This window comes from Zalophus californianus, chromosome 15 (genome assembly GCF_009762305.2).
Source record: "Zalophus californianus isolate mZalCal1 chromosome 15, mZalCal1.pri.v2, whole genome shotgun sequence".
Classification (NCBI taxonomy): domain Eukaryota; kingdom Metazoa; phylum Chordata; class Mammalia; order Carnivora; family Otariidae; genus Zalophus; species Zalophus californianus.
Genome location: NC_045609.1, coordinates 11,912,501 through 11,926,756, shown reverse-complemented (window position 1 = coordinate 11,926,756; position 14,256 = coordinate 11,912,501). Strand labels below are relative to the sequence as shown.

General features: G+C 50.3%; 1 protein-coding gene across 7 annotated transcripts in view; it reads left to right on the top strand.

Annotated features, from left to right (window-relative positions):
* The window catches only part of MTR (5-methyltetrahydrofolate-homocysteine methyltransferase), a 100,617-nt gene extending 87,969 nt beyond the window's left edge, over positions 1 to 12,648 (top strand). For 2 of the 7 annotated variants that reach the window (XM_027595885.2, XM_027595882.2), the window contains 6 exons: positions 993 to 1,148; positions 2,381 to 2,577; positions 5,065 to 5,265; positions 6,014 to 6,206; positions 7,320 to 7,432; positions 7,872 to 12,648. In XM_027595885.2, the coding sequence (XP_027451686.1) occupies positions 993 to 1,148; positions 2,381 to 2,577; positions 5,065 to 5,265; positions 6,014 to 6,206; positions 7,320 to 7,432; positions 7,872 to 7,958 (947 nt within the window). In that variant the 3' untranslated portion in view covers positions 7,959 to 12,648. Of the gene's footprint in view, positions 1 to 992; positions 1,149 to 2,380; positions 2,578 to 5,064; positions 5,266 to 5,544; positions 5,945 to 6,013; positions 6,207 to 6,656; positions 6,790 to 7,319; positions 7,433 to 7,871 lie in introns of those variants that run through there. The other 5 variants (XR_003520298.1, XR_003520297.2, XR_003520299.2 and 2 more) reach the window with 5 other exon arrangements.
* Positions 12,649 to 14,256: the final 1,608 nt, after the last annotated feature.

Below are 14,256 nucleotides of genomic sequence, written 5' to 3'. Positions count from 1 at the left end.
AGCAACTGCCTTCGGCTCAGGTCATGATCCCGGAGTCCCGGGATGGAGTCCCGCATCGGGCTCCCTGCTCGGCAGGGAGTCTGCTTCTCCCTCTGGCCCTCTTCCCTCTCGTGCTCTCTCTCTCTCATTCTCTCTCTCAAATAAATAAATAAAATCTTTAAAAAGAAAAAAAAAGAACAATATGTTGAACACCCATGTATACCTGCTAGCCACCTAAGAAATAACCCCTGGTATAAGGGCACCTGAGTGGCTCAGTCGGTTAAGCGTCTGCCTTCGGCGCAGGTCATGATGCTAGGGTCCTGGGATCTAGTCTCCTGTTGGGTTGCCTACTTAGCGGGGAGTCTGCTTCTCCCTCTGCCTGTTGCCGCCCCCCCCCCCCCCCCCCCCCCCGCTTATGCTCTCTCTCTCTGACAAATAAAATCTTTTAGAAAAAAAAAAAGAATCTCGTGCCCATTTAAAAACAAAAACAAAAACAAAGCAGCACATACATAGTGGAAGTCGCCCTAGCGCCCCTCCCTCCCCTGCAGGATCCTGAATTTGATGCCTTGTTTCTGTGCATTTCCTTATATTTTCCCGGCGTATATAGCAGCGGGCGGTAGAGATGATTGATTCATGTTTCTAACGTTTTTCTAAGTGGCTTACTGTGTGTGCCTTTCTACAGTAGCATTTATTGTAGTATTGTCTTCATTTGTGCAAGTGAAGAGAAGCCCAAGTCTCTTCTCTTGGACCGAAGGGCTGAGGGAAGAATTTCCAAGGGCGGTGTAGACAGTCAGCCCCTCGGGAAGAGTGATTTGATTTAAGATTCACTGCGGAGTTACTCCTCCTCCGTGATCATTTAAAGTTCCGCCCTCTGTAAAACAAGTCCAACAGGCAACAGGAGGGAGGGAGAGGGGGAGCCCCAGAGCAGGGAAGAGCCAGCCAGGAGCGTCTGATGCAGGTGGCTCAGCCCCAGTCCCTGGCATTGGCCTTGACATTGGGGCTTCTTTTTACAGTGAAGCCCACGTTTCTTGGGACTCGGGTCTTCGAAGACTATGACCTGCGGAAGCTGGTGGCCTACATTGACTGGAAGCCCTTCTTCGATGTCTGGCAGCTCCGGGGCAAGTACCCGAATCGAAGCTTTCCCAAGATATTTAAGGACAAAACTGTAGGTTAGTTCAGTAAGCCCTTCTTCCTTTCTGCTCTGCTCTTCTAGACATAGTGTTGGGACTTTGAAGAGGAGAAAGGGCAGAGGGTTTGGATTCTGTCGGATATAGTTTATTGCTATAATCGTTCACCTGTTCAGCTCTTCTGTGGTTTTAAACTGCTAGATCGGTCCTTATTTATGGGATAATTGGGCATTCTGTTGATCTGTTCTTTGATAAATGCTTATTGATGTCAGTTACGAGGCAGGCTCTGTGTCGGGCACCGGGGATAAACAGAAGGTAACGGGGGTAAACCCGGCCTTCCAGTGCAGGACTCACAGCTGGTGTGGCCGCCAACGATGGGTAGTTCCTGCGTGGCCCGCCAAGCTCCTGCCTTGGGGCTGAGTCCAGGGCGTTTGTGAACACACGATGACGAGGCAGACCTGGGGGAGGTGGTATGTGAAGTACTTTTTGAAGATGAAGTGGGAGGGACTGGGATTGGGGATATGAGATGTTCCTGGACAAAAGGATGTCCCCGGCAGAGGAGACAGGTTGGGAAGGCACAGTCACATGTGCCCATTGGGGGAAATGCCAGGAGCCCATTGTGCCTGGATCACTGGTGGGGGGAGGGAGCGACAAGCTGGAGACGTGGGTGAGCTGGTAAACTGCTGGCCCCACTTCTCAGGCCCAGCCCCACCCCCAGAATCTGCCCCCAGAGGCATGGGATCACAATGCCAAGCCGCTAGAGGATTAGGAGAGAGCCAGAGGAGAGCAAGGTGGAGGGGTGTTCTGCTAGGAAGTTGGGGTGAGGGTCAGGGGGAGCCAGGTGCCCATCGTGCAGGGACAACCACCCAAGTGCAGCGCTGGAGCCCCTGCAGAGGGGCTGGGCCCACACTTCCCTCCTCTACCTGGTCCACGGCCCCAGAGGCCACTGTGAGGTCACTGGAGTGATGGGTGCATGTAGAAGGTCGGTGATGGAAGGATCTGGCTGGCTCCGTTTCACTCGCTGTCTGAGACTGCGTTGGGGAGCCCCAGATTGGGCTCTCTCTGCCTCTTACTGAATAGAGGCATTCAGGGGCGCTGCAGTCAGCCCGAACCACTAACCCTCAGCTGCTGACAGGCACCAGTGAAGTATTTGGGGGGATTAGAGGGGGGATGGGAGAGGCTGGCTGAGGAGGGGGAGTGGCTTTAAAAAGAAGTCTTTTTTGCTGGCTATCATTGGCATTTTTAAGTGAATTCTGACTATGTTTTCCTAATAGGTGAAGAGGCCAAAAAGGTCTATGACGATGCCCAGGGCATGCTGGAAGTGCTGATCAGTGAGAAGAAGCTCCAAGCCAGGGGCGTGGTGGGGTTCTGGCCGGCGCAGAGCGTGGACGACGACATCCACCTGTACGCGGAGGACGCTGCGCCACCGGCCGCGGAGCCCATAGCCACCTTCCACGGGCTAAGGCAGCAGGTACAGGGGCCGCGGTGCTGGAAAAATCATAACTAGGAATTAAGCAAGCCTGGGCTGTGTATACATGACAGGTCTGCCCACCTCACCCCAAATAATGATCACTCATAGGCCCGAGGCCGAGGCATTTGGGAGGACAGTGGACAGAAGGAGCCAGTGTGGGTTGAGAGGCTGGCCCTTTGGCACCAGCAGGAGAGGGGTGTCAGATGTGGTGTTGGACAGGCCGCTGGGACACGCTGTTGCCGCCTCGGTGGTCACACACAGACGGACATTTCCTTGATCAAAAACATCGGTTTGTGTGCATGCATATTATTAAAACAGGCCGGTGGCTCCCTTTCTCAAGGGGAAGACACGTCTGTGACGTGCCAGGTGCTTAGTCGGGTGCTGGATGGACCATCTTCATTCATTTCCACGCTGCCTTGTAGACAGTTTATGTTTCCATTCTACGGGGGGAGGGGGATGAAGGCCGATGGAGATGGTGCCAAGTCCAGAGCTTTAGAGGGGAGAGCCCACCTCGTCCACACCCGGTGGCTTCCCTCAGTGTGGTGAGAACTGGCATTTCTCAACACGGTTGCCTCTCCTGTGTCCCCACCCGGAAGAACGCAGATACCTCGTGCGTGTCCCTGTGGCCGCGATGAAAGAGTTGTCCTCATCCAGAGTTGGAGCCAGAACTCACCAGAGCCATTAACAGAGGGTTGCAGTAAATCGTCCTGCAAAGTTCCACTACCATTCTCAGTCATTCAGAAGCGATAGTATTGCTTTTAATCATAGCCACCACGTAATTCATAATGACAGCTAGTTTCGCCGTAACAGCATCTGAAGGGATTCTTAAACTTGGGACGTTGATACCGTAATAAGATCGGGTAGGGCAGCTACATCACTCCTGTCTGCCCCCAGGCTCCGACACCACAGAACAGAAGGCCACCGGCTGTAATGTTACAGTCCCGCCCCCCCCCCCCCCCCCCCACTAGCCAACTGGTGACTTTTCTTCTGCCGGTGTAATTCGGGTCACAAACCTCTGCCCTGGCCTGGTGTTTATGTCCAACACCATTCGTGACCCGGCAGGCTGTGGCAGACCGTGTTAGGGCATTTAACAGCAGGACTTCTCGATGTGCATGTGTGACACATTCAGATAGCTCTTGCTGAGGAGGGGCTCTCTTCCAGTGCTCCGGAAGATGATTCTGGCTGCAGCCACTTACTGCTCTGGGAGGCTTCTGTCTCAGACTGTAGTGGCTGTCTCTTCGAGCTGTGAAGGGGCTCCGTGACCTGTCTGCCCTTGTGGTGCCGGGAAGCTCTGTGTCTCCCTCTGGCTTTTGTTAGTGAAGAATGGTGGATGGACAGAGTACATCATTTGATAATGGCCCCCGCATAGTGGTCCCTGTGCTCTGTGACATTTCCGCGGGCCATTACCAAACACCTTCTGGCCATTTAACCGTTTCCTGCCCAGTGTTGGTTAGGCTGTGCTTGTTTCCAGAGCCAGCAAGCAAATAATAGCTCTGAAGCCTCTGGCGTGCTGCTCACCGATTAATTGATCAGTCTTATGTGCCGTACAGCGGTCAAGAGCGTGGGTTATGGTTATCAGACCCCTGGACCTACTACCATCTGACACTGGGCTTGCTGATCAAGCTCTGTCTGCCTCAGGTTTCCTGTCTGTGAAATGGGGCTGATGGTATCACTTCCTTACTTCACACGGTTGTTGACAGCGTGAAATTAGCGAGTTCCTGTACAGCAGCAAGAGTAGTGCCTGACGTACAGTAAGCACTCAGTAAATACTAGTTACTAGCTCTTTACCTTCTGGGCAAGTGTTTGTTGGTTGTGAGATATGTATACGACCTTATTTGTCTGCTTGGTGGCAGGGGGGAGTCCATCACCATTTGGGCATGAGAAATGGGCAAGTACGGGCACCTGGCCTTGAGGAGAGACTCCCGAAGCTGGGCTGCTGAATTCTGGGTTTGGTGTCAGGCTGGCCCAGGGGTGGCCTCGCGGTCTCCTGAGCCACCACTGTGGCGGGCAGCACGGGGCCCTGGGTTGCTGACCAGAAGTTTGCTGAACTGTGTCTGTTGATGCTAAGTAGAGGCTTAGGCATTTGTGGATCCCTTTTGGATGTAACTTCTGGATTTAATGTTGATCTTGAATTGAAAACACTTTTGGGGGAAATTTGTTTTATATGAATGTTTAGGGTTCCAGTTCCCAGCACAGTGCCTGGAGGCATGCAGTAAATGTGGGAAGGAGCAAATTCAGTGGTTTCTTGACTGTCTGTCATGTCACATCATGTATTTTTTTAGAATCTTCTTTCACTTGTTGATTCCACAAATATTTACCGAATACTCGCTACATATCAGGCCCTCTTCTAAGTACTGGGGATGTAACAGGGAACAAAACAGACATCACTGTGTGAAGCTGAGATCCGTCTGAAGAGACAAGATTGCTGTTGCGTGTTGCTCCCACATCCGTGCTGACGGTCTGTCTGTCCGTCTGTTGGGTTTGAAGGCCGAGAAGGACCCTGCCAGCGCGGACCCATACCAGTGCCTCTCGGACTTCATTGCTCCGCTGCATTCCGGCGTCCGCGACTACCTGGGTCTGTTTGCCGTCGCCTGCTTCGGGGTGGAGGAGCTGAGCAAGGCCTATGAGCAGGAGTGTGACGACTATAGCAGCATCATGGTCAAGGCTCTGGGAGACCGGCTGGCTGAGGTAGAGCGGCAGCGCTGGGGACAGACCGGGTGGGGGAGCACGTGACGGTGCCAGGCGCTAAGCAGCCCTTTTAGCACCCATGTCCTGCCGTTTTGTTTTTACCGAGTCAGATGAGGCTGGCCTTAGCATCACACGCAGTTTTAAAAATCAGCCCTTCTGGAATTGCTCTCATACATCATCTTTTGGGCAAAGGAATGCCTCCAGCGATGCTGTAGTTTGTAGCTGTCCTTAGAACCGCGACCTCTTCGCTGTAGTTCTGATGTCTCCCTTTGCTTGTAGTGTGACGTTTTCCTGAGGAGCCTGAAAAATTCAGGACAGATTTCTACGCCAGGGCTCCTCGTTCTCGTGTTGTGATCCTCTGTAGATTCATCTTCCTGTGCGTGGCCGGAGTCCCCTCTGCTTCCCCTGAGGCTGGCAGGGGAGGAACTGGCAGCTGTAGTGGTCCCCGCTTCTCCTCGTGGCCACTGTCAGGGAAGTCTTTCAGTTCAAGGCCCTCGAATCCTCAGATCACTGAAGAGGATACGTCAGAGCCCAGGCTGAGGCCAAAACTGGGCAGAGAGCAGCTGATGAAGCGACAAGCGAACTGAGAATCCAGTCGGCCCCTCTTGCCCAGTTCCTCCCGCCTGTGGTGCAGGCGAGGGCGGGGGTTGCCCCGGTCCGCTTTGATGGCGGGGGCGGGGGGGCGGGGGGGCGCCGGTGCAGGGGGCTCCTGCCTCTGCCCACACGCACACCTCGCTCCCTGCTGCAGGCCTTTGCGGAGGAGCTCCACGAGCGGGTCCGCAGGGAGCTGTGGGCCTACTGCAGGCACGAAGAGCTGGACGTCGCCGACCTGCGGCGGCTGCGCTACGAGGGCATCCGGCCGGCGCCCGGCTACCCCAGCCAGCCCGACCACAGCGAGAAGCTCACCATGTGGAAGCTCGCCGACGTGGAGCGGTGCACGGGTGTGTGCGGGGAGCGGGGAGCGCCCTCCTTCCCTGTGCGGGTCATGGGCCTGCTCCGGTCACACACAGCAGTGCACATGTGGCCACCCGTGTCAACACGTGGGAAGGCTCAGAATGAACCCCCCTTCCTCCTGTCTAGCCCTTGATCTCACTGTTTTACGTCCACATTATTGAATAGCCGTCTCACACCCCCCACTTTTAGATGGATCAGTTCCCAGTAGTTTATCTTGGGCTGTAACGGATGAGAATTTAGCTTATCGTAGCTCCCACCCATCTCCCGCCCTGATTTCCTGCTACAGGGCTGTCCCTGCTTCTAATCTCACCATTAGCGGCCTTCAGAGCCTTCAGTGACGTAGTTCCCGTCAGCTCCTCCTCCCTCCGCCCACAGACCGAGTCTCTGGACACCGCCCCCGCCTCTCAGCTTTTCCCCTTTATTATCACAACTAACAGTGTCAGTGGAATGAATCAGAAGCGTGCCATCAGTGCCGATCAGGTGAAGGGGACTTGGGTTCAGCTGAGGGACTGAGGCTTTTGGACGTACGTTGGCAGGAATGGTGTGGACTCCCGGAACTGTACGACACAGGTTCGAGTCCTTCCCTGCCGTGAGCTTCCTCGTGATCTCCAGCAAAGTGCTGAAGCTTTGTGTTGCTCTGTTCCTTGTCCATAAGATGAGAGGCTTGGATGGGGCAGCCCGGTGCTCCCTCTGTGTCCTGTGGGCTCGTTCTCAGGGCCCAACTGTTGGTCATCCCAAGGGGCAGGAGCTTGGGGGTCCAGATGGTGCCTTCCTCCCAGGGCTGGCGCTCCTTCTCTGAGAGGCCCAGGTATAGGACCAAGTGGAGGCCTCTGTCCCTGAGATTGGAGGACTGGCAGGGGGCGGGGGGGTACAGACGGTCTTTTCAAGGTCTGTCCCCCTGGGTTAGAGGAGATCGGCCTGAATTTCATGCTGTGTCATGTGTCCACCTACAAGGCGTGAGCTCACTTTCATTCACCTGTTCGTTCCTAAACAAGAGCTTATTGGGTGCTGCCAACCGCCAGGCCCTATGCTAGGCACTGGAGAAATCAGCATTTTCTCCCCCCCACCCCTAACCCCTGCCCCCGTGTTGCTCTCTGCAGGCATTAGGTTAACGGAATCCCTAGCAATGGCACCTGCTTCAGCAGTATCCGGCCTTTACTTCTCCAATTTGAAGTCCAAATACTTTGCAGTGGGGAAAATTTCCAAGGATCAGGTAAGTTAGCCGTTTCTTTGTGTATGGCTTCCCTAGATGCCTATCTTGTCTTAAATGGAACTGAAGAACCTGTTTTATTTTACATGTGAATGAGAATCAAAAGGGAGGGAAAGCGTGATGAAATTTACCCCCAGTTAATGTCTTAATTTGATATCAGCTCGTTACCCCGATGCTCGCCCTCCCATTTGCACACCTACACCCCCAGCGCTCACACACTCCAGCCGGCATCTCGGCACCAGCAACTTACTGCGTGTTGTTTCCTGCCCAGAGAATGAGGCGACTTGGTGAACAGATAAATATCCATCTCCATCTAACTCAGTAGATTGCTATTACGACAAGAAATGGAAGGCATTTCGGGTTTCCTAGCAAATCCTGTGGAAACCTCACTTCAGAAAGTCTTATCATTTTGGTTTGATATGCTGCTTCTAATCTTTTGCAGATTGAGGATTATGCTCTGCGGAAGAACATGTCTGTGGCTGAGGTTGAGAAATGGCTGGGACCCATTTTGGGATACGACACAGAGTAACTTGTTTATTTATTTATTTTTAAAATCCTTTTCTCTGCTTGAGGATCCTCAAGGAAATAGAGTCCAGAGTGCCTTTAAAATGAACAGCAGTAGTAGCAGCGTATAAGCCCGGCCGCCTCACTCTGCTCCAGGCTTTGGAAGACTGTTTGGTGGAACCTTGTAGAGGAGCAGGGCCTTCCTGTGTCCTTGGGAAGCAAGCGGCTCCTTTCCGGGGGACCTTGAACGAAGAGCAGCAAGCACAGCGCTGGTGGTTTTCCTGGTCCGCACAGACAGGACAAGCTGGAGTTAGAGGTCTTCTGCATTTCATAGCAAGTCAACTTGCTTTTTTTTTTTTCCCCCATTTTTACCTTGCGTCTAGGAGGCCACTTACTATTATTTTTTTTTTTCTCTTGCTCTCTTAGAAAAAGGCCTGAGACTTAGCTGAGTAGAGAAATGTATAGAAAAACGTGACCCTGTGGCAAAATCACCCTGTGCGAAATGGGGCATTTTAATCTAAAACGGTTGCAACAGCACTCTGACAGGGAAGAAAGTACAACTCTGCTCTCCCTCTGGAAGACCTCATTTTCATTTTCTGAAGTCCCGGTTACATGCGTGCGGAAGTCCCTTTGGCAGAAGGCCTGCTCTCACCGCTGACTGCTCAGAGATGCTCAGGCTGTTTGCCCTAGGGTGGTCAGACACAGGGGTGTTCTTCTAGCATTTCTGTCCTCTTCTAGTTTCATATTCTCTGCCCTGAGGGCGAAGAAGGAGGTGGGGCGAGGAAGTGGCTGCTCAGGGTAGTTAGCATCTTGTCACTGTTTTCTGGAGCTGAGTAGGCTCTCGGCTGAGCCGCTGTGTCCTGTGCAGAGTTGGACAGACGAGCAGTGAGATTGCACTCAATTCCCCCATTTCTGTGCCGACCCGACTGCAGACTCCTGCAGTGTAGGACAGCACACTGATGTGTTCTCAGTTATTTTGGGGGAAATGGCTAAGAACATGGACTTTGACGTCAGACATACCTGGATTCACATTTCACCTTTGCCACTCGCTGTGCAATGCGGGCAAATTGCTTCCACTCTCCAACACTATCTTCTCATCTGTACAATGGGGACACCAGTTCCTCTGTCATGGGCCTGAGGGGCCGATAAATGAGGTGATGCACATAGGGCATGTAGCAGGGGATCTGACACACAGTAGCTTCTGTAGAGCTCAATGGGTAGCGCCTCCAGCTCAGCACACGGTTAGTCTTCCTGGGAAGGGAATAGATTAACGGAAGCGAAAAGGATACCAGGGGATCGCAGTTGATAAAGACTGGACTGCCTGCATGAGGTGCCCTTTCTGGGATTAGAGCCCCATTTACACTGTGACTGGGACAGGGAAGCTGCCTTCGTGTCCCATGAACCGTTAGGACTCATGTTCTGTGTGACAGCCCTCTCCCTCGGCTCTCGTGATTTAAGCCTTGGTTCCCAAAGCAGTTCTAGCAAATGTACATTCAAGTGCATCGGAGGTGAAAGGAAAAAATCTTCGGAGAAGGAGAACCCTCCACATCTGCAGTGTATCCATGTGGACTTACAGAGGAACGGACCTTTCAGCCACCACTTGCCCTTGAAGCATACACAGCTGTGTGCTTCTTGAGGTACAGTCGGTCTGTGCGTGAGTGAGAACGGGACTCAGTTTCCCGAGGCACTTAGTCGGGAGACTTATCTTCTGTTCTGTAACAGGTGTGTTATTCTTGGTACCTTCTTCTGTGAGAAAGGGTAACCTCCTCCGAATATTTGACTGTGTTTCGTCAGAATTAGAGTTGCTAAGAGTCTCCTGATTTCATTAGGTATTTACCATCTCTTCCCTCAGCTGGTTATGTGACAGAATGGCTTCCTTAAATGTACTGTTCATCTCATCCCATGAGGGATGCCTTTTTTTCCAAAGACAGAAACAAGTTTGTGCAAGTTCGAGCCCCTGTATATTCATGAAAGAATATAAAATGCAAGTTGAAGCCCCCTCCCTTGTTTAGGTCACACACTTGGAAGGCAGGTAGGTGGCCGTCCTGAATGCAGTGTCAGTGCCTGTCCATGCAGAACCTCTGCTGGTTGTCTCCGTCTGTGGCTGTCATTCGAACCCACTCATAGTCATCATTTTCACTGAAGATCCCACAGTATTTTTCCCTGTAAAGAGGCGCTTGTTTGGCATCTTCCTCTCTCTGCCGCTTGCTCTGCTGTCCACACTGAGGAGTCTGGTTGGTGGGATGGTGGGGAGATCGGGTGTATGACAACCCGTTTCTCCTCTGAGAGATTCTCCTATGTCCTCGCTGCGCTCACAGCTGAACTCGCGTAAGAATAGTCCGCCTTCTTTCTGTTTCTCTCCGACATGCCCTCAGCAGATACTGACTGACTGCTGTGTGCCCCCCACCTGCTCCCCCTTTCTCTCTTGAACCCAGTGAAGTTAGGTTTTTACCTGCCTCTTCTGGCATCAGTGACCTCTCAGAGGTTAGACCCAGTGGCCTTTGCGGAGATTTGTCATCTGCGTGGGCCTGGACAACGCAGACCCACTTCTTCAAAACTCTCCTTTCCCTGCTTCCCCCTTGGCATCACTCTCTGCTTACCCTTCTGTGTTTCTGATCATTTCTCAGCCGTTTTCATAGTTTTTTTTTTCTTCCTCTGCCCATTTAAATCCTGGTGCCTCAAGGGCCTGGCATTAGTGGCCTCTTTGGCATGTGTAGTTCCAGTGGGTGATCTCACGGAGTCAGCATCCCCATCTAAGCTCTGTCCTGAAGAGCACAGCGTACAGCCAGCAGCCTCTTCCAGGCAGGCAGACAGACAGACACCTCCATGTGTCTCGTCTCATCCCTCTCCAACCGTGAAATTCAGTCATGAAGAATGGTGCCACCACTCCAACATGAAACCTCACACTCAGCCTGTATCATCTTTGGCTTAGACTATTGCAGGCATCTGACAAAGTCAGCACATGAAAGACACACTTAGCCTACTTTAGTCAGGATGGCGGTAGGGATATTTTGGGAGGGCAATGCTTAGGTGAAGGCCTGATTTGGGATGTGAGGGATGAAGATGAAGAAACAAGGCAGGAACAAGCTGTCTTTGTTCATGAACAGGAGTATGAAGGGTTGTAAAGGTATCACATCTTCCCAAATTGATCTATAGGTTCAGTGCCATTTCCAGCAGAAATTATAGTAGAGTCTGGGTTCAATATGACAAGCAGATATTTAAATTTATATGGAAAAGCAAAGGACTAAGAATGGCTGAGTGCTTCCAAATGTGAAGAAGAGGTTACGAGGTAGTAGGTTTTGTTGTACGTGGTGCAGAGGTGGGCATTCCGAGCAGTGCCGTGAAATGAGGAGCCTGCAGGATAACCCGTGAGTGTGTTGACCTTCACAACATGGTGGAGGTGGCTTGGCGCATCCGGGAGGACAGGCAGGGTGACTCCACACGGGGTGCTGCAACAATGCTTATCTGAAGGGAAAAGGTGAAATTTGGTTTCTGCCTCACGTGTTATCCAACCATCAATTCCAAATATATTGAGGTCTTAAATACAAAAAATATATATTTCAGTGTTTGCGTGGATAAGCCTAAGGGCAGGAAAGAATCCCTCGAGACATAAAGGACTAACCACAAAAAGAAAAGATGATTAAATCAACTGTTTTTTTTTTTAAAGATTGATGTTAAGCTAATAATTTAAAGTAGTGAAAAGACAAACCCTGACTTGAGATATTTGTACTACACTTGACTGACAAAGGATTAGTAAGCAGAATAGATAGAGGGTTCCTATTTAAGAAAAAGAGAAACTTGGCAGAATTAGTCTGGAAAGGCATTTCCCAGAAGAGGAAATACACATGGCTTATAAAACAGGTGTTCCACAGCCTCGGAGATCAGAAGTATGAATAAAGACGACAACGAGATCCCATTTTACATCCATATTTTGCAGAAGTTAAGGAGCCTGATGATACGGGGTGCCGAAGAAGCTCTGTGAGAACTCTCAGGGTGCAGGCACATGACCAGGCACCTCTGCTTCAGAAAACCATGCTACCTCCCAAAGCTGAACTCTTGCACGCGTTAGGATCTGGCTTACGACTCAGACTCCCCCTCGGGTATCCAACGAACTTGCACACATGTGCCCAGGGGTGTGGGCAAGAACACTTGGAACACAAGAACACATGTGGTTCATAGCAACGTCTTCATGATAGTCAAGAACCGAAACACCCGAAATGTCCCATCTGTCTATAGGGGAATGGGTAAATAAGTTAGGTATATTCATACTAAGCGGTTATTATTCAGTAGTGGAAATGAATGAACTGCAGCTATATGGGACAATAAGAATGAATCTCAGGAAATAAGAACAAAAGCAGACCCCAGGAGATCATGGGCTGTGATGCTATTTTTATGGAGCTCAAAAACAAGCAAAACCAAAGAATATATTGTCTAACCGCACAATTAGAAATTTTTTACAACTATGTTGTAAAAAAAAGAAGAAGTAACACTGATAAACCAAAATTGAGCAGAGGAATTAACCCTGAGAGGGGGAACCTAAGCGGATCACAGAGGGACACCTAGGTGGATGCAGGTCATTAGTAATACTCTAGTTCTCGGGTTGTATGATAGGTTTATGGCTGTTTGTTATATTATTCTTTAGTAACAGAGTTTTATATGTATTAAATGTTGTACTTAATGCATGTTTTAAGTCTATTTTAAATAAAGACAGAATAAGCAAAAATCTGGGATGGTGACTTTGCATATAATGTTGTGTATGTGTCAAATAGATTTTTTTCAGAAAGGAAGGACATGTCGGCCAGAGTGAACAGCAGTGCAAAGGCGGGAGCAGAGGGGTGCTTTGTGCACGGGCTTTGGTGAATGAGTGCATGCAGTGCCGTTTGCTCCGGCAGAGGATGTAGGAGGGGAGAAGAGATGAGTTCGGGACAAGGTTGACATGACTGAATGCGGGCAGCCGGATACGTGACTTTGGAATTTAGGAAGACTGTCTGGCCTTAGGATTGGGAGGCTTCAGTGTGGAGATGGAGGTCAGGCCACAAGCGTGGACAGGACAGCCTGGGGAGGATGTGAGGAGGAGGGAGCCCAAGACAGAACTGGATTCCAGGAACGGGGCGGGAAGGCAGCCCGCTGGGAGAGCCCACATCCAGAGGTCCAGGAGAGAGGGTGCAGCTGCGGCATCGTCGGGGCTGTGGGGGCCGTTGGTGGACTGTGGCGGGTTGAAGATTGAATCGGAGGTGAGAAAGCTGTTATTTAAAGAACATTGGGTGTTGGGTTTGATTAGTTTATTACAGATTTTCGATACTAACCCTTTATCAGGTATGTTATTTGCAAATACCTTCTCCCATTCCAAAGATTGCCTTTTAGTTTTGTTGATTGTTTCCCTCGCTGTGCAGAAGCTTTTTATTTTGCTGTAGTCCCAAAAGTTTGTTTTTGCTTTTGTTTCCCTTACCTCAGGAGACATAACCCTTAGTAAGAAGTTGCTATGACCAATGTCAGAGAGGTTGCAGCCTGTGTTCTCCTCTAGGATTTTGATGGATTCCTGTCTCACATTGAGGTCTTTCACCCGTTTTGAATTTATCTTTGTGTATAGTGTGAGAAAGTGGTCCAGTTTCATTCTTTTGCATGTTGCTCTCCTGTTTTCCCAACACCATTTGTTGAAACTCAGCACCCAAAAAACAAATAATCCAGTTACAAAATGGGCAGAAGACAGGAATAGACATTTTTCCAAAGAAGACATCCAGATGGCCAACAGACATATGCAGAGATGTTCAACATCACTCATCATCAGGGAAATACAAATCAAAACCACAGTGAGACACAATGAGACACAAATCAGTGAGACACATCCACAGTGAGACACAAATCAAAACCTAACACCTGTCACAATGGCTAAAATTAACACAGGAAACAACAGATGTTGATGAGGATGCAGAGAAAGGGGAACCTTCTTACACTGTTGGTGGGAATGCAAGCTGGTGCAGCCACTCTGGAAAACAGTATGGAGGTTCCTCAAAAAGTTGAAAATAGAGCTACCCTATGATCCCGCAAGTGCACTACTAGATATTTACCCAAACGGTACAAAAGTACTGATTTGAAAGGGTACCTGCACCCCAGTATTTATAGCAGCTTTATCAACAAGAGCCAAATTATGGAAAGAGCCCAAATGTCCATCGATAAGTGAATAGATAAAGATGTGTGTGTGTGTGTATATATATATATATATATACACACACACACATACACAATGGGATATTACCCAACCATCAGAAAGAATGAAATCTTGCCGTTTGCAACGATGTGGATGGAGCTAGAGTGTATTATGC